This window comes from Cydia pomonella, chromosome 20 (genome assembly GCF_033807575.1).
Source record: "Cydia pomonella isolate Wapato2018A chromosome 20, ilCydPomo1, whole genome shotgun sequence".
Lineage (NCBI taxonomy): Eukaryota > Metazoa > Arthropoda > Insecta > Lepidoptera > Tortricidae > Cydia > Cydia pomonella.
Window position 1 is genome coordinate 11,464,686 of NC_084722.1, and position 25,513 is coordinate 11,490,198.

Consider the following 25,513-nt stretch of genomic DNA (forward strand, 5'->3'; position numbering starts at 1 on the left):
TATAACTTCAAAATCAGTATTAACGTTAAAAAAATGAAAACTATAACGTTTAGAGAAAAAACTTTCACTTATTTCTATTTTAAAACGAGCTGCAGCTGTGGAAATGCCTAGGCATTGAATTGTGAAAATTAAAAATGATGCTCGGTTTCGTTTTTGATACAAATTTTTTTTCTCCATACATTATAATTTTCCTTTTTATACCGCCCTTTCCGCATATTTTTTTGAATTGTATAGATAAACTATCGGTTTTACATATAAAATACATACAGTTTTACATATTTTATTTGTGTTAGCGAAAAAAAAATTGTTTTCCATAAAATAAATAAAGTGCCTATTTTTTTTTTTTTTTTTTGGTCTATGCAAAAGTATTTATTTAATATTGGTAATAATAATAATGTCAACTTACATAACTAGCACAAATAACATAAAAAAAGAAATTAAAATTACAACATATTAATTAAAATACATTAGCTACTCCACATATAAATAAAGTATAAAGTAAAAATACAAAGTTATACAAACACAAAAATCTTAACCTAAACTGAACTAAATCCTAAATCTAACAGACATACAAAAACCTATTTATTTTAATTTCGTATATATTTTATAAATATTTGTTTCCTGACGCTACCTAATAAAGACCGCCGTTGAAGGCGCTTATTCCCATGACTTACAACTTGTCCAATATAAGTGAATCCGTATACGTATCGTAACTATGAATAAACAAGGTTCACACTTTTATATTGGTTATCTTGAGTCGTGCGCTCGGTGAACGATTGGAATATATAAATACCAGGAGTAACTACGAATTACCAGTGATTACATTATCTCTTGTCAAGCGTACTTGTCTTTTCCGAAAAACCATCAGAAGTGGAACCTCGAGATCCCTATCAACTGAGATTATATCGTTATACTGGTTTTCTCGAGGCGACACGTTAGTTGAACATAGTGAATAGTCGACCAGGGTTTCAGAAGTAAAAAACGAGGGTCAATTTCATGCTTTAAAAATATGATAGTCAATCATTTGATATTAATCTCAGTGTAACTCGCTCGCTCAGATTTTTGCTTGAAGTGAGAGACGGTCTAAGATTAGGTAATATCAAATCATTGTATTTTTTAAAAATCGAAATGACTTAATATCACTTTAAGACGACAATGTAAGAAGTATGTACGTCTCGCCTACACATTTGTATAATGTTATTAGTTTTTCTCTGTTGCACCTCGAGGAATTACGCAAAATATAGGGGTCTCGCTTGCGCAGCACTGTTAACTATATTTGGTTATCCCTGTTGCTCGTTGTGCACATGTACATTATAATGGTGTGTAGTATTTGCAAATGAGTGGGTGCTGGACCAGATTTTAGTTTTGTCAACTATTAACGTCACATATCTACCCCTTTTACTTACATCAATGCTAGCGAATAGTATTCCATGTTCTTGATCCAGAATTTAAACCCTTAACTACATATTTGTGGCACTTGGGGTTGAATTTGAAACTCTAGGGCACTAGCGTGGCTCTATGAGAGCGCCTTATATAGGCTTCTGGTGACCAGAGGATCAGCATTGTTAACCAGCGCGGAAATGCACCCAGCCTTCTGGGCACCCTTCCGAGCGACCAGAATATAGGGCAAATATTTTATGTATACGTTTTGGACTTAAGTGTTTTTATCATGTTTTATATTTAAACTTACAGATGTCGAACTACCAGCAAAGTTTTTGAAGAGGTGTAGTTTTTATATTTCCTGGTACCAAACTGATACAGGAAATTGGAACATCAGTAAATAATCTACACCGAAGACAATGAAATATAGTCACATAATACTTTAATGTTTTATTGTATTAAAGAAATCGGTAAAAAAATGTGTTGACTGAAAAAGATAAATTTTATTTTATTTGTAGTTGAATAACAAAATATGTATTTAATCTCCTTTTAACATAGGAATTCTCTTTGTGTAGGTACATATAAATAATAGGTACTTAGGTCTTGGTAAGTAATATAAACAGTACAGTAGGTCTTATCTTAATAATTTGAGATCTCATACATGCGTTCCGATATATCTGATGGCGACTGTACATACAATGGGGTCGCGTATACGAGTACAAAGAGCATTAAAATAGTTGTTGATAGACCAAGTGAGCGAGCTACTATGGTACCTATCTTTATATCAATTTTATGCATTATGTAATAGCGCAATACAGAAAAAAATTTTGACAAATGTAGTATTATTTTTATAGTAATAAAGGTTATTCATGAACCATCTCGTAATTTAAAAAAAACGGACTTTATCTCTAAATCATATGCCTTATATTTACAGATGTGTTAGGTTACAACTTGGTTCGTGAACGTGGTTTAGAAGCAACTTGAGACTGGGTGCGGAGTAAATTGCATCAATTTTTTTTACAATTTTGAGCGTTTATAGGAGAATATGTGGAGCGAGCATTATTCGACGTGTAGGTGTGGGTTCAACAAAAAGATCGCATGTCAATAGTTCTTTATTGTCGTTAAAATTCAATTAATAATCGCCTTTATCGACCATCAACTGTGTGGTCACTTTTTAATTGATTGACGTTGTCAGGTACAGTTTCACTACTCGCCGCGGCATTGTTCATAGCGCATTACTTATCCTATCGAATACAAGATGTCGCTGATTCCTGTAAACTTATGTTTAAAAAAAAAGACGCTTTACTCTATGCCATATATTGTAGGAAAGGAAGGGTATTCCCTGTCGTACGTCAAAAAATCCAAGATGGTGCCCAAGCCCATGGACAAAAAAGTCTAGCAATAAAATCAACACTTGTCAAAATTTGACATTAGCAATCCATAGTCAGGTGACAATCAAATCAAACCGAACCACTTCGAGTTCAGAGCCATTTCAAACTATATAGTAGTAATAAACAAAGTTGATTTTTGTTTGATTATTTTTTCTATGAATGAGTTTTGATTATTCCAAATGATAATATCCACAGTTGATAGAATCAACACTTGATACAATCAACATGCGATAGAATCAAGTGTTGATTTGATGTGGACGCGAAATTTGACAGTTGTGCATCTCGAATAAGGCCCCTGTTCATTGTAATGAAACAAAATAACTTTAATAGATTTTTAAATGCGTATTCCAAGATTAGGTACCTGGTGTTTTTTAATTGAATATTATACACAGCGCGCAATCTCCCCCTTCCTGCTTTATACATTTTCGTTACGGTTGTGTAAAAGTTTCATCAAATTCATCATTCGTAAGTATTTCATTCATTCAGACCTTACGCAAGAGCAATACAAAGGATTTCTATATAACATGTATCTTTTTATATTGTTCTTAAACTCATCTAGCTTTTTTCTTTTTTATTTACTTAAATATTTTTAATTGATTTTTGGAAATTAGCTCTTATTTTTTGCTCCACAGAGGCTACCCCTGGTACCCAGCTTTAATAATCGACCCGAAAATCCCAAAAGGTTTCATCTACAACGGCGTTCCACTCCCAGTACCACCACAAGACGTACTCAACCTCAAGAAGAACCATTCACACGAACCAGTCCTCTACTTAGTATTGTTCTTCGATGTCAAACGCACGTGGCAATGGTTGCCACCAAACAAGCTAGAACTACTAGGGATTGAAAAAAGTATAGATCAGGCTAAGCTTGTTGAATCCAGGAAACCAGCTGACAGGAAGGCGGTGAAGAAGGCCTACGGAGACGCGATGCAGTTCAGGAAGCAGGTGGATGGCGACAAATGACATAGGTTTAGGTACAGGTCTAGAAGACCGAATCGGAACAGAACGTTCAGCTTCGGGAACTTCTCCTTGATGCATATTAGGACGCCGGAGGATACGACCGATTCTAGTGATTAAGATTAATTTAATAGTCTAGGGCACGTGCATGAACTAGGAAGTACAGGAGCCAGGTGTAAATGTCCAGTTTAAGTTTTCGATTTAGGCCACTAGATGGCGGGCCCTACAACGCACAAGGATGCACGCTTGAACTATAGGGGGTTCAATTTGGTTGACCATCTACTACAATCATATTATTACGATCTAAATATGTTTATGCAGGTAGCTCTTTGGGTTCAAAATATTACAAAAGTACAGTCGTCATCAGATATATCGGAGCGGCCGAAGTGCTCAAAAATATATGAACACGCACTCTAACGCCTTGACAATAGAGACGTGTTCAAATATTTGTGAGCACGTTGGCCGCTTCAATATATCTGATGGCGACTGTACATCTCTGTAACATATGATATTTTGACAAGATAATAAAATAATTGAATAACTTAGTGACATGGACTGTATTATAGGATAATTCGAATGGTAAGAATAGGAATGTGAAGATAATACCGTTTGTAAAGAAGTTAATATAACAGTTAACAGCAGAAATCGCTTAGTGGGCAATATGTCCAAAATGACCTCAACACATATATTTGGGAATATTTACTTAGGGGGTATTTTTTTACATTAGCCGATGTAGCAACTTCATCGCATCGCATGCCACGCTGCATCGGATTTGCACGTCGCTCCGACGTGCGAGCGGGATATCGCTATAATACGCGCATAGCGTTGTCTCGCTCAAACTTCGGAGTGACGTACGAATCGGATGCAGTGTGCCATGAGCCGTAGTTGTATTATTGTATAACTTATACTCCGTAGGTTTGTTATTGACTTGTTTACCTATTCAATATAATAATGAAGACATTGCGATTAATATTATCCTCATAACATAATAACGAATAAAATTTAAATGGAGTGTACGAGTATATAATTATTTGGAAAGTAATTGGTAATCTCATTATGAATTTATGTATTCTAATGATAGAAATAATACTTAAATGTAATTGTCTGGTTGCATAAATGGTTAACTTGCGTAAATACTATCTTTATCACTTCGAGTTATAAAATTAATCCATTGTTTTCATGTAGAATATTAATCTAATGCTGGCTGTACACACTCGTCGAAAGCCTCTCGCTGAGAGTCTCGGCACCGCTCCGCTCCAATCGGAGAGGGGCGAGACGAGAAGGGAGCAGTATGTACACACTCGTTCTCGGCCTGACTCGTGGTCTCTGGACGAGTGTGTACAGCCGGCATAATGTTATATCACTAGGAATGCCGCTGTAAAGATAAACGTGGCTAAATTTAGATAACATGTATTTATCGAAATATGTAACCGCGGCCGGCAAAACGTCCCACTTTGTCGCTTGCCATAAGGATGAGATTTGCTTGTATCTGACGAATAACCTGTCAGGGCGTCCTTATGGCAAGCGACAATGTGTGACGTTTTGTCAGCCAAGGGAAGTGGCGTTGTGGTTAACGGAAGTTGGTATTATATCGATAAGGAAAAAGTGTTGTAATTGGACTGACGGATAGAATGCGTAATGTATAGATAGATTGCTAAATCATGCGTAGTTCGAAAGGGAGAGATGAAGGTACGTATATTTTTTTAATCAATAAGGGATATTACTGCAACATTCTGCCGCCAGAGCGCAGCACTGTCACATATTGTAAACCATAGAGTAACTTATGAATACTGATACTTACATGCAAAACCTTTCTGTTATCATCTTGTACCATACGTATTCTGGCAAATAAAGAAATTCTATTCTCATTCTATTCTATGCATAGTTTGCCTTTTTGGCAAGCTTTTTTTTCGTTATATGGACTTGAGGGCGGTGTTTTGAGAGTTTACAGAGGGCCTACAGCGAAACACGAAAATTGAAATTACGTTACTTTCCTCTATTTTTCGAATATCCAAGAGTGATAGAAAGACAGGTAACGGAATTTCGATTATTCTTGTTTCGCGGCAGGCCCTCAAATTGTGCTAGTGGCGCCCCCTACGTAGAGTTTGGCGTAATATTCCCTATTGTCAGTTTTTAGAGTAAACTACTCAATGATTTGCCCTTTAAATTCAATACCCACTACTTTGTTGGGAAAGTCACCACTGTTGCATGAAAATATTAATGAAAGAGATAATTTTTGACGGAGAGCGGTCATTAGTATGGTAGTTGCCCTATATAGCTTCGCTTTTCGTATACAGGCATGGTATACTCATCAAACACATCTGAGCAATATGTTCTCACACCTCTGAGAGAGCAGTACTACTTCCTTTGAACTTGTGAAGATATCTTATGTGACTTTCCATTTTCGTCAGTATTCGTCCAGTGGGTATTTGCATCTCACATTTTGCTTAATGACAGAGTGAGACGCAATGCACAATGGACAAAGAAATCGGACAGGGAATACCATCCTTATTCAGTTGCCATAAAGGTACCTTTTATTATGGAACCTTGGTACCTTTTATTTTTATACACTTCCCGGTTACGATGTATTTATAGTATTTTATGCAACAGTTGTATAAGAAGGGTCAAAAAAGGCGAGTGGCGTGAGTTACAATGTGAGCTGGAGCCGAAGGCGTAGGCGAACATTGTAAAGGAATACGCCACGAGAATTTTTTGACCTACTTATACAACGTTGCATACAATATTTTTCCTACGAGTCAACAAAAATAAATCTTAATTTAGGTAAACAAATTACAGCAAAACTATATAGCCAAGACGCGCGAGCATACCTTGTTACGCGCCCGGCCCGCCCCGGGCCGCGGCTGGCCGGTCGGCGACACCTCCTCGTAACTCATGAGGCCCTGGTACTTGCTACTTGCTAAATTAATTTTTTGGACAGTTTTTTCTCAATTTTGGCCACCGTAGCCTACGGAGACTAACAAGCAACGCTAAGCGGTCTTCGTAGTCTATGGGTGTTGCTATATTACGGGTGTCACATGCGTGTTTCTGACTTATGAAGTAATTATTTTTACTATACAACCAAATGAATATTTTGTAAGTTGGCAGCAATGCACTTAGTTTAAAACTGTATTCGTTTTGGTTTTGTTAGGTTGGTAGCCATTAATCGCAGTAACATTATAGCTTATAAAAGCACAAGAGCTGTTATGAGGAATAGACAATATAGACTTTTCTTGCAATCTTTTATGTATGTTCTTATATTCGTGTTAATGAATGCATAAATGACAGATAACAGTAGAGGAGTAGGAAAAGAATATAATATTTTTGCACATTGAGTGTCTTGTATGTACTTCCTAATGAAATTAATTTTGCGATGTTTTTGTTTTTACGGTATCGTAATATGGTCGCCATTGATAAGGCGTTTATTGTAAATCGTTGTGTTATCAGTGTTTTATGCTGGCTTTGTTTGTCAAAATATATTAATTAAAAGAAAATTGTGTATCATTTTTTCACCTTGATGAATTCACTATGGGCCGGATTAACCATTAACGCATTCACTGCCAACGTTTTCGTAGCGCTACACGCGTAGCCGATTCTAGCGTTTTCCCGCTTTGTAGATGAAAGCGACTACGAACAGAGCGCCCGCCAAGCGGGTTCCCGGCACTCAATGTGTTAAGCAAGTAGGTAGGTAAGTAGAGCACACTAAAGAAATTAAAAATCTATATGCAACTGCAAAAAAGGCAAACTGCATTGCCTATGGTTAGGTTAGGTTAATCTGGCCCTGTTCACTATGAACTCTTCACATGATGTGATGTTTATGTTCGGGCTTCACTCAGACGATGAATAATTACATATTGATAAAAAGCTATGGAGGTAAAAGTACTAAAGTTTTGTGTGTAGGCTCTTCATACAATGTGATATCTATAAATTCCGTTAAACCGTGTGACCTGAAGCGTGTCAAATAAATATCCACACATACAAATACATTTACATCTTTCTGTTGTTATAAATTAATAGTCTAAAAAACACGCTTTTCCTGATCGCATTCAAAGTCCGTTACGTGACCTTTCTCACAAGTGCAAACACGACTATGATACGATATTCCATCATGGAATGCCAGTGCCTATCTTCCGGCTTCATCAGACCTTGAAACCTCATCGTGGTCAAAGTTCATTACAAGACTTTTCTAACAAATCCAAACACAGCTATGATACGATGTTCCATCATGAAGTTCCAGTTCATATCTTCCGGCTCCATCATCAGATCAGTTCGACAGTACCATATTATTGTATTGTCATCAGAACTACATATAGCCGCCAATTTTCATGACGTTACGATCCTTGGAAGATGGTTAAATTAGTTACCTTAGATTCCATTACATAGTTACATACAGGTCGACCTAATAAAAGCTGGTTAAAAATGGAAATACACGAATGTTACTTTGAACTTAACCTTAAAGGCTATTAACCTCATGAAATCAAACGAACTTGTATAAATAAATAATTTATTACCTACGAAGTCTTATTACTAGTCTTATTCTTTTTGTAAACGTACTCCTTGAAGTAGAAGTCCAGGAAGAGGAACAGGATGAAGATGTTGTGTGGGAGGAACACCAGGGAGACCCATTTGGGGTACTCGCACGATGGCTCAAACAACACGTGCCCGAAGTGGAAGATTAGGAGGGCGAACTGCAGCTGAAATGAGGCAATCATTGTTATCAGTGTGGCCTACTCCACATCGTAGTACGCAAACAAAATAGAGTCACAAAACTATGGAAGGTGGAGGTAAGGATAAAATCTCCATATATCAAAAAGTGCCCGTCAAAAATAGGTGGTGCTACAATACTTAGAATATATGAAAAAAAAATCAAATCATAGACAGCGTACTTCACTCCGTCAATAACGCCTAGGTTCTTACTTGTAGTTACTCTTGCGCTACTATGGAGAGATTTGGAACTATTATTTATAGCTGACAACTGGACACTTTTGCAACAGTTCTGCCTATGCAGTCTGTATTCCTTAACTCCACCTTCCATACACAAAACCTTCTTCTTGTGGACCCACTCACGAAAGCCGACAACATGGCGGCGCGCGGGCTGGCAACCGTTGCTAGGCAACCACCGGCGTTCACGCCGGTACCGCGCACTTACGAGTATTACGTATTTTCAATTCCCGTCTATATTTAACTGTAATGGGGCACAATATTGTTTTTTTACTTACAAAGAAATATAGTAAGACGCATAAAACAGTCTCAAATATTTCAACCGGACAACTACACAAGCGCTGTACGGTGCCATGCGTTAGCGCATAACAACCTAATGAATTACTGTATTGTGTTCGGCGTACAGCGTCGTCTACTTTAGCTGTCTTTGCGGCACAATATTATGCATTACTTGACGCGTCTTCAAAAAGTGTTCGTCCTTTGTCTGTGCCACTGGCATGGACAATATGGAAAGTAATTTTTGATACATTTTGTATAAAATCGCGTGTGTAGGTAATAAGAGGTAACTTTTCTACATACTGGATTCGCGCCCGTAGTACTCGAGGGTTAAAGTATCTCAAATATGCACTAGACTACTATAAAGTGGTATTCAGAATTATACACATGATGGATAAGATGAAAATGAATTACAATTCAAACATTTTTAGGTAACGAAATAGATAAGAAGTACAGTAAGCTGCAATGTTTAGTGAAATGCATCCCGCCTGCATAGAAATTTGTTTGCAGGGGGGTCAGTTAACTCTGCAGCTTACTGTACCTGTAGAAGCATGAGGGATAGTAATAATGACACTTACTATCTGCAGTTGAGTAATGTACTTTTTCCACCATCGGCGCACCCACTGCGGCCGCACCACGGAGATCAGATAATACGTGTACATGACTGTGTGTACCACGGAGTTGATAAAACCTAGCATTACTCCGTGACCACCTGCAAAAACACAAAAATATACCTAGTTATTTGGCCCCTGGTACTCAGAAATATCATCGAAGGCATCAACGATCAACGCAAATTTAAATTCTACATTTACACTGAGTTGAATATTGCGTTCTAGATTGCGCTTAAACGTTTGTACCTATTGAAATAAAGCCAAAACTCAAGCCCGTCCATTTACTAAAGAGGCATTCAATCTAGTCAAGTGTATTTCAGCACAATGCCGCTAAGGGCCCCCTCTGCAGGCTTATAAATTACCAAACAACTCTAAGCCCGATACTCACATTTAATTTAGAGTGCCTCTAAAGCCAGAAATGAACACAGTGACGAATACCTGGCACATATTTGTTCCCTATGAACCCGAGCAGGCACATGCCGAGGTGGTGATACACGTGCAGGAACGACACTTGCGAGAACTTTTTGCGCAGAATGAAGAACACCTGAGAACCAACAATTGTGCAATAATTTTAATTGTCGTGAGACATACTAACATTAACTAATTTTACGGTTTACACTCACGTGTTTTTATAGTAACGCGCGCGAGAAAGGAGACCTAGGGTCTCCGAAACATGTCGCGCGAGTGACTAAAAACACGTGTAATTTTCGTAATAGACTTCATTCGGTAGCTAGACAATGGCTAGAGGCGCTGGACAACACCTGTTGACTTTTTGGGGTCATGGCTCATGATGCTATAATTATCAAAAATTAAAATGGTATTATTGCATTTTTTTTTTTCAATTTGAATTCAAGTTGTTGATGTTGATCGAAACAATCAGGCTTAACCGAAAGATTAACTATCAAGCACTTTAAGCATTATAATAAGAAAATATGTCATTAGAAGCCCTATCCTCACTCACTTATATGCATAATGATATATCGACGAAAGACTAGCTTCAGACATTTATGGCTCCCAATATAAAGTACAACATACTGTAACCAGTAGATCTATAACTGATAACGTAATAGTACATGTAGACGTGTTCGATGACGATCTTCTCGAGCGGCGACTGGTCCGTGATCATCTTCTGGCACCAGATGCTGTAGTGCCCCAGCAGCGGCAGGTACAATATGAAGAGTGTAACATACCGTGTCCAGGAGATCTATAACTTTAATGACGTAGTACATGTAGACGTGGTGGATGACTATCTTCTCGAGCGGCGATTGGTCCGTGATCATCTTCTGGCACCATACGCTGTAGTACCCCGGCAGGTACAGTATGAAGAGTGTAACATACCATGTCCAGTAGATCTATAATTTTAATGACGTAGTACATGTAGACGTGGTGGATGACTATCTTCTCGAGCGGCGACTGGTCCGTGATCATCTTCTGGCATCAGATGCTGTAGTGCCCCGGCAGGTACAATATGAAGAGTGTAAAATACCGTGTGCAGTAGATCGATAACTTTTATGACGTAGTACATGTAGACGTGGTGGATGACTATCTTCTCGAGCGGCGATTGGTCCGTGATCATCTTCTGGCACCAGACGCTGTAGTGCCCCGGCAGGTACATTATGAAATGTGTTACATACCGTGTCCAGTAGATCTATAACTTTAATGAAGTAGTACATGTAGACGTGGTGGATGACGATCTTCTCGAGCGGCGACGGCGGCGTGATCATCTTCTGGCACCAGATGCTGTAGTGCCCCGGCAGGTACAATATGAAGAGTGTAACATACCGTGTCCAGTAGATCTATAACTTTAATAACGTAGTACATGTAGACATGGTGGATGACGATCTTCTCGAGTGGCGACTCGTCCGTGATCATCTTCTGACACCAGACGCTGTAGTGCCCCGGCAGGTACAGTATGAAGAGACACTGAAAACAAGTTACTTCTAAGAACATATTTGCTTGCGGATCATCTACTCAATTTCATCTGATAAAACGCCTCGCCTCGCCTCTTTTATAAGCTTTTTAGCGGACTTAGTGGATTTCGATTATATTTATACTTCATTCGGCAAGTGTGGCAGAATAAATGAATTCAAAATTCATAGACATTAATTAGTTCAATCTTCATAAAAAGAGGAATTTCAATTTCATAGCAAGATACGAGTACAACAATATAAAATAAAAATATATAGCAAAAAAATAAGACCTTACGGACAGGATAGTTAACATGTACATTATCGGCACAACAAAAACTTGTAGTTTTGACATTCATATTCGATTATAATAGATTAATTAAACGTACGAAATTCATGTTTTTGTTGTTGTCGGTAATTGATAAAGGGGAGTAAAAAATGCCAGAGCAACTTTTTTTAAATATTCTTCAAGAGCAAAGCTGCAAATGCAATGCATGTCAATGTTGTTATAAATGAGCAAGTCACTTTAGCGTACCAATAAACGACATCAAAATTCAACTCCCAAAATTTTATCCATGGCTCACTTAGGGATTCTAAGGAGCTCGGACACCTAATCCCAAGAATTGGCACAGTGCTAATTTTTACGAAGGCAGGTTCCATCTGACCTTCCAATTCAGAGGAGAAACTTAATTATTTGAGATTAGTCCGATTTCCTCACAGGGTTCTCCTTCATAGAAAAGCGACTATTAATGGTCAAACTCTGTATCGTACAGTCAAGGTATGAAGGGTCCCCAGCAAGCTCGGTTCTCCATACAAACGTAGTTACGCTCTCATTTTAAAACGACTAGCTAGATTGCTCTGAAACATTGTACTTACAATTTTAAAAAAATGTTTTCGCTCTATTTCGTTTGTTTTATAAACTGGAGCTATATAAACTAATTATACAATCGTGTGTAAAGTTTCGTTACAATCCAATACGTAGTTTTAAAATAAAATCAGAACGAAACTCCGTTTGTATGGGAAGGTGAAATTTATGCCAAAAATATGTACACACTACTTATTGCCTATACTTAAAGTAATGTATGAGTACATATTTTTTTTAACTTTGGCCGTGTCCTTATTTAATACTTTGACTAATTGGTAGCTGTGGTTCAAACGCGAGGCCTTCGATTTGAAAGTCACACACTATACTACTGGGTTACCAACGTTCCGTTTGAGTAACAAAAAACTAAAATTTTCACCTTTATAATATTGGTAGTAAACTTACTCGTATTGAGATGTACCCGGACAGATAAATCTGTACAATATTATACAGAGTGATAAGTTTCTTGAGCTCGAAGGGCGGCCGGTTCTCCATCATGGCGGGGCCCCACTTGCGGACGAACTGGTGGTACAGGTACATGATTATCAAGATGGGGAACGGGCTGGATACTAGGAAGAACTTGTTCGTCCGGGGATCTGGAAGAAGCAGAACAGATAATCCTTCTACAGTCGCTATTAAATAAATAATTGAGTGGTCAAGATGTTCACAAATATCTAGACAAATCAGAAATATTTATTGTGTAAACTGTGTAGTTACAAGAATATGACTAGGTAAATTTTTTGATGAGTATCAACAGTTTTACCCTTTTCGGGCATACAATTATTTTTATTTTAAACTAGGTTTTAATATTTTATCTTAAACTATATTTTAATATACATTTAGGTTTACATGGTTATAAAATTATTTTAAGTTATAGAAGACTTTGTCTATTAAAAAGCTTTTTAAGCATCTTTTAAAAGTATTTCCTTTGAGGCTTTTTATTTCGTTTGGCAGATGATTGACATTAATAGCAGATATGAAGAGGATATGAACGTACTTTTTTTATATATTAAGGTGCTACTCTCGGAAGTACCATATTGTACTTATATTGTGATCTTATATTTTCTTTGCATGAACGCTTTGTGAAATATACAGGATGTTTTTTTACAAATACTTAGGCTTAATTCTAATATATAAATGCCTGTAAGTGTCAAAAAGCACTTCTCCCTAAACACTTCACGTAGCGATTCATCCATGTACATTCTAAAAACAGTTTTTAAGCATCTTTTCTACAATACGAGTAGGTATAAATGTTTTATAAATGTTGGTGGTGGCAAACCCAGTGCCGGATTAACCATTAAGCAAAATAAGCACTTGCTTAGGGCACCACGTGTAGGGGGGCACCAAAATCGTAGGAAAAAAAACGCGCAGGCTGCATCAGCATCGCAGTCGTAGTGTAGTACTTATGTACACGAAACTTTTTGATACGTGTGCAAGTACCCATCTAATAACGAAGTCGTAAGAGAGTGAGGACACGTAAGCACATCCCCAACCTTACGCGGAGGCCATCAAAGCCGAACAGCCTCCTTCAGACGGTGGCAGAGCGCCTAGACGGCCCTTTCCAGCTTCATTGGGATAAGCTGCACAGGGCGTCTAACTGATTTATTAGTTTTTATCAATTGTATGTTGTTCATTTTAATTTTTAATTTTATGTGTGCAAGTAATTAAGTAAGTATTGCAATTTTAATGTATTTTTGTTTTTATTAATTTATATTTTGTCTAGCTAATTTTATCAAAATTGCTATAATATTAATGATTGTGTAATTATGGATCGCATGTATCTGAAATAAAAGAATTTATTTATTTATTTAAAGCTCATGGCCAAAAAATCTTACCGTCGGGCTTGTGGCCAACCGATTTTCTCCGTAGATTACCGATTTTGTAGCGTATTTTCCAGGCCGAGTTGCTGCAGATCCGCGATCCTGCGACCTAATTGTCATAGTGTAATAAAGGGCCCTGCGAAGTCCGAAAAACAAAAGCATCATATCAAGTTGCGCTTTCGAGTTAAGCCAAAGGCCGAGCAGTAGGAGGACAGTGATTACATAGGATCGATTTCAAGCCACTCTTTTGCAGTTCGGCGTTAGGTCTTATGCGACGAGCGTCGTCGCGACGCCAGGCCTTTTACTTTATGCAAACTGCCTCACTTTCGCTTGGCCATGGATCCAAATCCATGCTGTCCTCTTTCGCAGCTGGGCTGCCTTGCTCACACCTCGCCATTGGTTGTATTATATGATAACGCGCCGCGATCAGACCCTGCGGACGTCCAGCTATTCATACCTCCCCATTGGTCAAATTCAAGCCTTGCTTTCTTCCAGCTCGACCTTTGGCCTCATCCGTAAGCGCCGATCGAACGCTCCGCGCATTCAACCTTAGACTTTGCCTTTAAAAACACTGATTTAAACCTTCACGATTTAGGCCAATCAAATTAGATCCAAAAATAGCGTTTTGAGGAATTAATTCCCAGCAAGCTGGAAATTGTTTTAATACATTTATTTGGTCCTAAATGCATATAATCCGAGTTTGCTCCATCCCAGGAGGTATGCCTACATTTTGGGATCCTTAGGAGTTAATTTTTTCCGTTGGATTGCCAAACCACTCCATGTAGAAGGAACCCCCTATCAATTACAATAGCACTTGGTGGATCCGACACTGGTAAGAAAGCGTTTTCGGATTATTAACATGATTTTACCAAAAATAAAAAATATTGACCTTTTTTTACAATTTACTACGAATACATATTAAGGTACCTTAAATCAATCAATCAATCAATCAATATATTTTATTGTAAGAACATAGTTAAATTACATTTCGGATCCTCAGATATGAATTTTAATAATACTCGTAATTAGAACAAATTTTCCGTCGGACGTACCGTTCGATTTACAAGCAAAAAACTGAAAATGAGGAAACATTTATGCACACCTCCTGGAATGGAGCAAACTCGGATTACACGTATTTTTAGGTCGAAAAAATCTAATTGTATTGGCCTAATTGTGACACATTATTATTTAAGAAAACGGTACTTAATCGCATTTGATTAAGTTCTAAAATTACCTCCAACGTCAAAATAATGATGTCGACTTTACAGTCTTCTCCGAGACCATGGGGACAACGCCGTCCTTGAAACGTCGGGTCAAAGGTAATTTTAAAACTTACCCTATTAAGTCCCGTTTTCGTAAACAATAATTTGCTATTTAAGACATTTGTGGCCATTGGTACTTGTTCTGACAAGAACCAATCGCCAATGGTTAAGCCCCTTCTGAAGCTCGGCCTTTACCCTCACATGAATGAGCTTCGCAGGAAAGCTCTAGAGGTTGCAAAACCCTGTGCGGAGTACGGCCTATGTCTTACGTCTTCGCTTACACTTGGACAATGGTTTGCTTGGCCTCCGGACTTATGCGAAGCACGGTCTTCGAATTTGCTTACACTTCACCTTACCTAATCCTTGAACATTACTGCTGCAGTGCTGTCAATTTCCGTGATAAAATTATGTGACGGATTGAAAATTCTATTCTCAGCAGTAATGCGACAATAAACGTCACTCAATTTACCAAGAAAATTCAATGTAATATTGATGAGGGGGCACCATGGTCTAGAAATGCTTAGGGCACCAAAATGTCTTAATCCGGCACTGGGCAAACCAGTGGTGGTAGCACGATTTTGGTTTGCGGGGGGTGGGGCGGCTTGAAATTTTGGGTGCTGGAAATCGACCTGAAGAGCACAAAAGACAATAAATGCTGTGTGGATTATACGGCCCCATAGATTGCTCGGCCATCTAATAGTTCGGCTGTCAAACTCAGGAGCACGATTTTATATTAGACTACATTCCATACTTTGTTCTACGCATAGTTTGCACTGACTTGTAAAACTAGGCGGGCGACTAAATTTTATTATTTTGAATTCTGCTTTTAATTCTAATTTTATTTATTCTCTTCCCGGTTCATGTAATTACCGTTAAAAATTAAGCTAAATATGTAAATAGTAATTATAAGTTCTAAATAATTTAGATATTAAGGAAATAATTTGCTTAAGAATTACTATTAAAAAGGCCTAGTTTTTTCCTCTCGGTTGAAAAATCTGACAAGCCAGTTGGCAGATATCATCAGTGCCGGTGCCTGCGCATAATTCTTGGGAGTAGAAAAGCGAACCTGGGGGTATTTTAGTTATGAAACGGAACAGTGCTGCTAGGAGGTTAGACATGAGGCACGAGAGAAATTTAGGAGAATCGGTAAAATATACAGGGTGCCCATAACTTAGGGCTTAAAATAATACGAGTAAGATCGTGATTCCTTCTCAAGTACCAACTTATTGCCTTCAATTCCTGTATCAAACAGCTTCTTGATATTATCTGCTTCATATGAACAAAATTTCGTGAGATACCTACGTCAAAATAAGTCATTTTTCATTTTCAATGTGACTAAAGTTTGTGAAACTTGCTTGGACAAGCCATGGTCGTAGTTTATCTTAACAAACTTACCTATTTAGATATTTATTGAATGAAAGATGTAACATGACAAAGAACCAAATCATTGCATTGCCTAAAAACTTAAAATTACCCTAATTTATTTTAAATAATCTGGAACGAGTACAGGTATCGATTTTAAATTTAAATAATGGTTGACTAAATATATTTGCATAAATTCGGCTTATCTCTTGAGAGAAATCATAGATCTTATTTCCTAATACATTGCCGTCTACACCTACAAATATACGGCAATAGGTAAATACTTTAACTACCTACATATCTATCATACACAAAGTATTTTCCTCATACAAAGTTATAAGTATAATTCAAAATATGCAAGAATTCCCCTGCCATGCTACTTACATTGAGCATAATGTGTGACCTCCGGACCCTTGGCTTCTATCGATTATGCAGTGACTTTATATTCATTAACGGCCACGTAAAAGTACCTGACTATCTGGTTCAGTGTCTGAACTCCAACCGATGACATTATTTATAGAAAATTATTTTTAAATTTTATTTTTATTATATTTTTGCGCGTAACGTGGAACTTATTGAACCGCTTTTAGGCTCTTACTAACCCATCTATATTACATATTACACACGTGTGCTGTTTTGTTATATTATCGCACTTGTGCGGTAATATATAATAATCTGATCGAGTTAAGATGGCGCTACTTTACCGCTTTAATGCAGTAATTAGCACTATACATGTCTATGTCAAAAAGTTAAGGGGCAATAATCGTCAGGTGACAAGTAAAACTCCCTAATAACTAAAAAATAATTAAACAAAACTCAACCTTATTTAAGTATTAATATGGTTCATTATGGCTATGAACTTTTGGTGGTAATTAGTGAGATTTGCTGTCACCTGACGAATATGTATTGTAAAACGTTGTACGATACACGTGCGAATAGGCTTTAGGAGCATATACCGCTACGGGGGCTGAAAACGCTACTTTGCAACCAAGAGAAAGCTTTTAGTTATTACAAGACTGGGCTTGATTGATTCCTTTTGTAAATATTTTGATCATAATCTTCAAAATCCTACACCCTATAAGAATGGCCCCGTCACTAAGTATGACGGTTTTATTAAATAAGAGTGAAAAAATGTTTTGCTTAGTGTCCCTACAGCAGATGAGAAGACTCCTATAACAATTTTACTCGTAAAATAACTCAAACTTGGACATAATTTGTAGACAAGTGTTGGTAACAAGTAACAACACTAGCATAAATGCGGAAACTCACCAGCAAGATCCTCGTTGACATAGTGGTAGAACTGCGTGATGTTGTTTATAAGGGTCCCCATTTTGCTGATCCCTGAAATGTCAAGCAAGTTGTTAACAATAGATTGAGACAACACAGATCGTCGCTTAAGGCTCTACAGACCTTGCAACAAATCGGACGCGATCTTTTATACATTGCAGGCTTTATTCATCAATTCAATTCGTTGAACCTATATAGTATTTTTCTAACATCGAGGTAGTGTGACAGATGTAATCTCCATATAATTTATAACAAACATCGCCGAATCTCGCAAAATTGTGTGAAATGACACCTTTCTAGGTATCATCATACTTAAACATGCACGTTTTTATCAGTTCCTGTTTGGCATCAAACCACAACTGATTTAAGTTTTTACTACATTATCAGAAACAACCATCATGTGAATTAAGTTTTTTTAATGTAATTTTCTGTCGTTTACACTTTACTAAGTTATAATATTCAACTCTATTAACAGCCACTAAAGTTCAAAATCAAACGTGTTTAATGACATGCAGTGGGTTAAATGTGTCCTATATATTATACTACTCTTTGGTTAAATACAAACAGTAAACATTCATTTTTTTTTTCTAATATTGATAATTATAAACTACAAAACGATGTAACTAGGTTTTGCTATAATAGTTCATAGATGCATAATTGCCTGTTGAATATCGTGTTAAGCACATTTCCGCATAAAGATTTAATAATAATAATAAATGTAAACTTCCTAGAGTCCGTGAGTACATCACGTATGGCACGTATGCTGTACTGTACTAATGCAAATCAGACCTATTTAATTATTAATTATCTCTTTGAAGTTGAAGTACCTATAAATAAACAAATATAGGACTTATTACACAAATTGCCTAAGTCCCACAGTAGGCTCAATAAGGCTTTTGTTGTGGGTACTTAGACGATGATAAATATAATATATAAATACTATAAAACAGAAAACACCCATCGACAAATATTCGTGCTCATCACACAAATAAATCTTGGGATTTGAACCCGGGACCATGGGCATCATAGTCGATCATAGGCAGGGTTACTACCCAGCTGCCCACTAGGCCAGACAGGTCGTCAATAACCTGTATGCATAATAAAACAATCATCATATCCGACTCAGATTCAAATGCGAGAGAGATGCTATTATAAATACAAAGAACTAGTACGATATCGCTAATTAAATAAATAAATAAATATTATAGGACATTATTACACAATTTGACTAAGTCCTACAGTAAGCTCAATAAGGCTTGTATTGAGGGTACTTAGACAACGATATATATAATATATAAATATTTATAAATACTTAAATACATAGAAAACACCCATGACTCAGGAACAAATATCCATGCTCATCACACGAATAAATGCCCTTACCAGGGTTTGAACCCGGGACCATCAGTTTCGTAGGCAGGGCAGGGTCACTACCCACTAGGCCAAACCGGTCGTCAGAAAAATTCAAACTCAAAACTCAAAATAGTCAAAATGTGTTTTTAAAGTAAATAGAGTGGCTGCTGTTGAAGAATAAAAATTATGGTATATCACAAACTGTAATAGTCGGTTTTTTTTTAAATTAAAATGCATTTATATTTATTTTCTTATAAGTTATGAGTTGAAATTGACCTCTATGTGCCACTCACAGCCGGTCGCACCAAAAAAAATACTGCTTATTAAATAAGGAGTTACAGTTCTCCTATGGTAGGACTTTAACGAGGCCATCAATTGTAGATTATTGAGGTTAGCGCAACTGGACCTTATATTTCTCATATTAATTTTTCTAAAAATGACCATCGTGCGTAAAACATGAAACCCCAAACAAAAAACAATGGCTTCATTGGTAAACAGATACCAAGAGCATCGACTTTTTAATAACGGTTCAATCACCTTATAACGAATTACAATTAAAATTACCGAATGAATTTAAATAATAATGACGTGGATCCATGTAACCTTTATACACTCCCTCGACGCTAACTCAGAGACATCCTGTATAAAATGTCATTGGTCCTAACGTAAACTACTTATGACAACGCAAAAACAAAGGAGAAACACTAGCATGGCTACTAGTACGGTCGCCAAGCCGCTCCGAGGCCAGATTTAATTGACTCAGCTCGGCCTTACCCACAACCGGTATCAATGTGTTCGGACAGTTCTCCTGATCACCGTACATGCGGTAGTAAAGCGGAAAAATGGTGGAGGGGATAGTAATGACGTCACAAAGATGGCGGCCGGACCTATTCTTTTTGGCGGTGTATCTCGAAAACCACTTAACCGATTTTAATCATCGAGGTGTCAAATAATAGCTTATATTATGGAGATTATTTCCTTTTCTACAAACATTTACGTGAAACCTATAGGAAAAAAAATAATCACAAAAAACAGTTTTTTTATAAAATTATTATTTTTTATTTTGTAAAAATCTCCGTAAATATTAGCATTTCGCAAATTTTGTTTAATATAAAACATATTGCTTCATTATCAAGGAATATAATGAGCCTTAAAACATACAGATCGAGTAATAAACAATGAAGCTACACTCATTTATTTGCGCATGGGTAACGATAACTGGCTTTTACCGGTCGAAACTGTGGTGACTGTTACGATACGTATTGAATGGAATTTATAGAGTATCGGTTTTAATTACTGAAATTATAATTAAAATTATAAAAACCAGACACAATAATGTTACCTTACTTCGACGTTTAGTCTCTTTTTTCGTCTTAATCATAGGTAGGTACATATTTCTTGTTACTTAAAAATTTTATACAGGGTGAACTTTTAACCACCAGTCATACTCTGCGCAGCGACTTTATAGGTCATACTTAACAACTTTTACTATGGGACCAATTCCGAAATCGCGAAAAAAATTTTGACTGTCCCATATAAAGGTGCGACCAACTTTACCAGACCAACACTTTTCCAAACTGAGCTACAGCTGTCCGATGAAGTTAAGTACTTAGGACTAACTCTCGACAATAAACTCAATTGGAACAACCACATCAACAAACGGATAGACAAGGCGGGAGTTGTCTTCTGGCAGTGCAGAAGGATGATTGGTAAGAGGTGGGGATTCAACCCGAAAATTACCCTCTGGCTCTATAAGACGATAATCCGCCCCTTACTCTGTTACGGTGCTCTGGTTTGGTGGCCAAGAACAAACCTAGGCAACGTACGAGACAAACTACAAAGACTTCAAAGGCTCGCATGCGCGGCCACCACTGGCTGCACGAGGTCTACCCCGACTGCAGCCATGGAGGTCATGCTAAGCCTTCCACCGCTGCACCTACACATACAGCAAGAGGCCAGTCTCTCAGCGGTAAGGTTGCGAACCCTCAAGATATGGTCTAACATCACAGGAGCTCTTCACACAAAATGCCTGGAAAAGGTGTATGACGAATTTCCAGTGCTTAGGTCAGGCACGGACCGGATTCACAAACAAGCTATCTTCGATAAAAGGTACAAAATACAGTTATATGAGGACGACAATCATGAAGGACTCAATCCCCGGGAGCTGAGAATCTTCACTGATGGGTCCAAAACAGACAGCGGATCGGGCTCTGGAACCTTCTCAGAAGACCTGAACATGTCGATCACCACTCCGCTAGGAGCCCATAACTCGGTATTCCAAGCTGAGTGCATGGGCATCATAAACGCGGCGGCTGCCATCACTGCAAGGAAGGTAGTAGGATCCTCCATCCGCATACTCTCCGACAGTAGAGCAGTCTTAATGGCTCTAAATAGCCATATAGTTACATCCAAACTTATACACGAATGCCACGAACGACTAATGGAGGTATGTCATAATAACAAGATCACCCTACAATGGATCAAGGGACAAAGTGGATCCCGAGGTAACGATGCTGCGGACGAGCTTGCCAGGCAAGGATCGAATGCGGGGGCGATTGGTCCGGAACCGATTCTTCCGATACCATTTAGCAAGGTACGCTCAATGCTGCTGGCACGTACAGGGAAACTACACACAGAACACTGGCTGAACCAGACTGGATGCAGACAGGCAAAAGAAGCCATGCCTGGCATCAACGGAAAACTCACAAGGGCGCTCCTGCAACTAGGGAAGGTCCGACTGAGTATGGTAACCAGTGTCATAACAGGTCATGGACTATTTAACAAACATCTTTTCACAACAGGTGTCACAGACAGTCCCCTGTGCCGAGGTTGCATGGAGACAGAAGAAACAGCCTCTCACGTGGTGCTGGAATGCAGCGGAGTGACTCCATACAGGGCTAAACATCTCGGATCTCCGAGAGACCTCCCCGAGGTCCTACTCAACATCAAAGGTTTGATAGGATTCCTCGAGGAGCTGGGCTGGCAGGACTAGCCCACCCCCAACATATCACGCAAAATAGGCGCAAGTCGTCGAGTTGCGGAAAAATCGCCCGAATACAATACAATACAATACAATACAATACAATACAAGGTGCGACCAGACCGCAGCTTAAAAAACGGTCACGATACGGAATCGCAGTGACGCGTCGTATGCGTACCGTTTTTGACGCATGCTCCCCACACCGCTGTTTAAAAAACGGTGACGGTACGGAATCGCAGTGACGTGCTTCACGCGAATCTTTTTTGTTCGCAAAACAGTTGCGTCTTTTACGTCACCGGTACGGTGTCTGCCATAAGATCTCCGTGTAATATTTTTTGCGATTTTTACGCAGTTCAATTTACGGTGCGTCAGCTTATTTTAAGCAGCGGTGTGGCGAGCATGCGTCATGGACCCGGGTACGTCCTTAAACTACGTCCAAAAGAGAGGTATGGGCATTGTGAATGTCATCTCGCTTTGTGTGGTAGGGCACAGCCAGTGGGTGTCATTCCAGATCCAAATTTTCTTGCGTGATTCGGCATTGGTCCCATAATAAAAGTTGTTCAGTATGACCTGTAAAGTCACTGCGCAGAGTATGGCTGGTGGTTAAAATTTCATCTTATACCTATATTCGACACAAGTAGTAAGTACTTACAGACCAACTATGATACACATTTTGCCTGTATAGTGATACATAGTGAATAAATTAATACCTGATTTAAAAAATAAAACAAAAATAACAAATAGCATGTTATTTAATTCAGTAATCACTAATCAGTCTTAAACAATGAACATCATACTTTTAAATTAGACAACAAAATGTATATTTATACTGTGTTTCGACTTGAAAGATTTTACTGCTTTAAAACATAAGACAAACCTACCAACCAAATGTATAAAAAAAACTGTTTTTTGTGATTATTTTTTTTTCCTATAGGTTTCACGTAAATGTTTGTAGAAAAGGAAATAATCTCCATAATATAAGCTATTATTTGACACCTCGATGATTAAAATCGGTTAAGTGGTTTTCGAGATACACCGCCAAAAAGAATAGGTCCGGCCGCCATCTTTGTGACGTCATTACTATCCCCTCCACCATTTTTCCGCTTTACTACCGCATGTACGGTGATCAGGAGAAACGCCCGAACACATTGATACCGGTTGTGGGTAAGGCCGAGCTGAGTCAATTAAATCTGGCCTCGGAGCGGCTTGGGGACTACTAATAGTAAAAGTTGTTCAGTATGACCTATAAAGTCGCTGCGCAGAGTATGACTGGTGGTTAAAAGTTCACCCTGTATAAAATTCTTAAGTAAAAAGAAATATGTACCTACCTATGATTAAGACGAAAAAAGAGACTAAACGTCGAAGTAAGGTAACATTATTGTGTCTGGTTTTTATAATTGTCATTATAATTTCAGTAATTAAAACCGATACCCTATAAATTCCATTCAATACGTATCGTAACAGTCACCACAGTTTCGACCGGTAAAAGCCAGTTATCGTTACCCATGCACAAATAAATGAGTGTAGCTTCATTGTTTATTACTCGATCTGTATGTTTTAAGGCTCATTATATTCCTTGATAATGAAGCAATATGTTTTATATTAAACAAAATTTGCGAAATGCTAATATTTACGGAGATTTTTACAAAATAAAAAAAAATATTTTTTTTAAAAAACTGTTTTTTGTGATTATTTTTTTTCCTATAGGTTTCACGTAAATGTTTGTAGAAAAGGAAATAATCTCCATAATATAAGCTATTATTTGACACCTCGATGATTAAAATCGGTTAAGTGGTTTTCGAGATACACCGCCAAAAAGAATAGGTCCGGCCGCCATCTTTGTGACGTCATTACTATCCCCTCCACCATTTTTCCGCTTTACTACCGCATGTACGGTGATCAGGAGAACTGTCCGAACACATTGATACCGGTTGTGGGTAAGGCCGAGCCGAGTCAATTAAATCGTGTTTCTAGAGGGCTTTTGAGATTTGGCGACCGTACTATACTATGAGTTGGCATTTGACATTTACGCCAGCGACCAATCCATTAGTGCGAGCGAGATGGACTGCGAGTTAGCCGTATAGCCAATCTAATCTTTAGTACCTTTTGGTCGTAAATGGAGTTGGACTAAAGAGTAAAACTAGACCTTATTGGGATTAGTCCGGTTTCCTCACGATGTTTACCTTCACAGAAAAGTGACTGGTAAATATCAAATGATATTTCGTACATAAGTTCCGAAAAACTCATTGGTACGAGCCGGGGTTTGAACCCGCGACCCCCGGATTGCAAGTCGCACGCTCTTACGCTAGGCCACCAGCGCTTTGTATTTTTGTAATTCATAGCACATTTTGATGATTTGACCGACTTACAGGTTTCCGATTGAGCTGAAATTATGCATACTATTACCGCATGGGTGGCAAATACGTTAGACAATGCAATATTGCGGCACCTCAAAAGCTGGTTTTATGACGGATACCTGCTGATGGTAGTCATTGAAGCTCGCTAATAAAAATTGCAGCCTCATTAACTTTGCGTTCGTTGAGTGCAGTAGAAATTAAAATGGAATTGCTAAAAGTTGGTATTACTTAAGGTTTGAGCCGTTCCAGTTTACAGAATTGACGTAATTTAACGAAATATTATGGTCCTAAATAGTGGTGGTTAAATTATGTTCCTATATTAATCATAACATTTCATGGTTCATAATTTTATGCGCCTTAAAATATCGGTCCTTTTCAACGGAAAAGTTAATTTTTGCGAATTTTTTATCACTGTCACTGATACCTTTGTAAACCTTAGCCCTCTAGTTAACTGGTTAAAATACCTTTTAAGCCCGCCTTTGTTTGTGCAATAAACATAATCAAATTGAACCCTTCGAAGTCACTTCAAAGTTACAGTTTTTTATTCTTCATAGTTCGCCTCAATAGGGCGAAAAGGTAACTGTTCTACCACCGCGTGTTAACGAGATAAATATATAAAAAAAACATATCTTCAACTGAATTGAGAACCTCCCCCTTTTGAAATTCTGAAGTCGGTTAATAAAAGTAACAAATGGTGGGCTCACCAGGGACGTCCTCCTCAAGACGGATTAGCGGCAAGATTGAACGTTATACGCCATTTAAGTACAACG

At 37.9% G+C, this 25,513-nt stretch overlaps 2 protein-coding genes and 1 long non-coding RNA gene across 4 annotated transcripts in view; 1 reads left to right on the forward strand and 2 right to left on the reverse strand.

Moving 5' to 3' along the window:
* LOC133529247 (bromodomain-containing protein 1) overlaps positions 1–7,219 on the forward strand; it is a 42,880-nt gene extending 35,661 nt beyond the window's left edge. Inside the window, exon 22 of the mRNA XM_061866935.1 lies at positions 3,404–7,219. Within this exon, the coding sequence (XP_061722919.1) occupies positions 3,404–3,734 (331 nt within the window). The 3' untranslated portion in view covers positions 3,735–7,219. The remainder of the gene's footprint in view (positions 1–3,403) is intronic.
* LOC133529250 (uncharacterized) lies at positions 253–1,855 on the reverse strand. The gene is made up of 2 exons (XR_009801110.1): positions 579–1,855; positions 253–331 (listed from the first exon to the last, which is right to left on the reverse strand). It is a non-coding gene; the product is annotated as an uncharacterized LOC133529250 (long non-coding RNA).
* Positions 7,220–8,212: 993 nt separating the features above from the next.
* LOC133529243 (elongation of very long chain fatty acids protein AAEL008004-like) lies at positions 8,213–25,513 on the reverse strand. 2 transcript variants are annotated; one of them, XM_061866931.1, is made up of 7 exons: positions 25,448–25,513; positions 18,036–18,107; positions 12,728–12,918; positions 11,336–11,476; positions 9,992–10,097; positions 9,521–9,654; positions 8,213–8,419 (listed from the first exon to the last, which is right to left on the reverse strand). In XM_061866931.1, exons 2-7 carry the CDS (start codon positions 18,094–18,096, stop codon positions 8,237–8,239), a joined length of 816 nt encoding a protein of 271 aa, XP_061722915.1. In that variant the 5' UTR covers positions 18,097–18,107; positions 25,448–25,513; the 3' UTR covers positions 8,213–8,236. The 2 variants fall into 2 exon arrangements, with proteins under 2 accessions (XP_061722915.1, XP_061722914.1); XM_061866930.1 differs by lacking the exon at positions 25,448–25,513 and adding an exon at positions 19,971–20,067.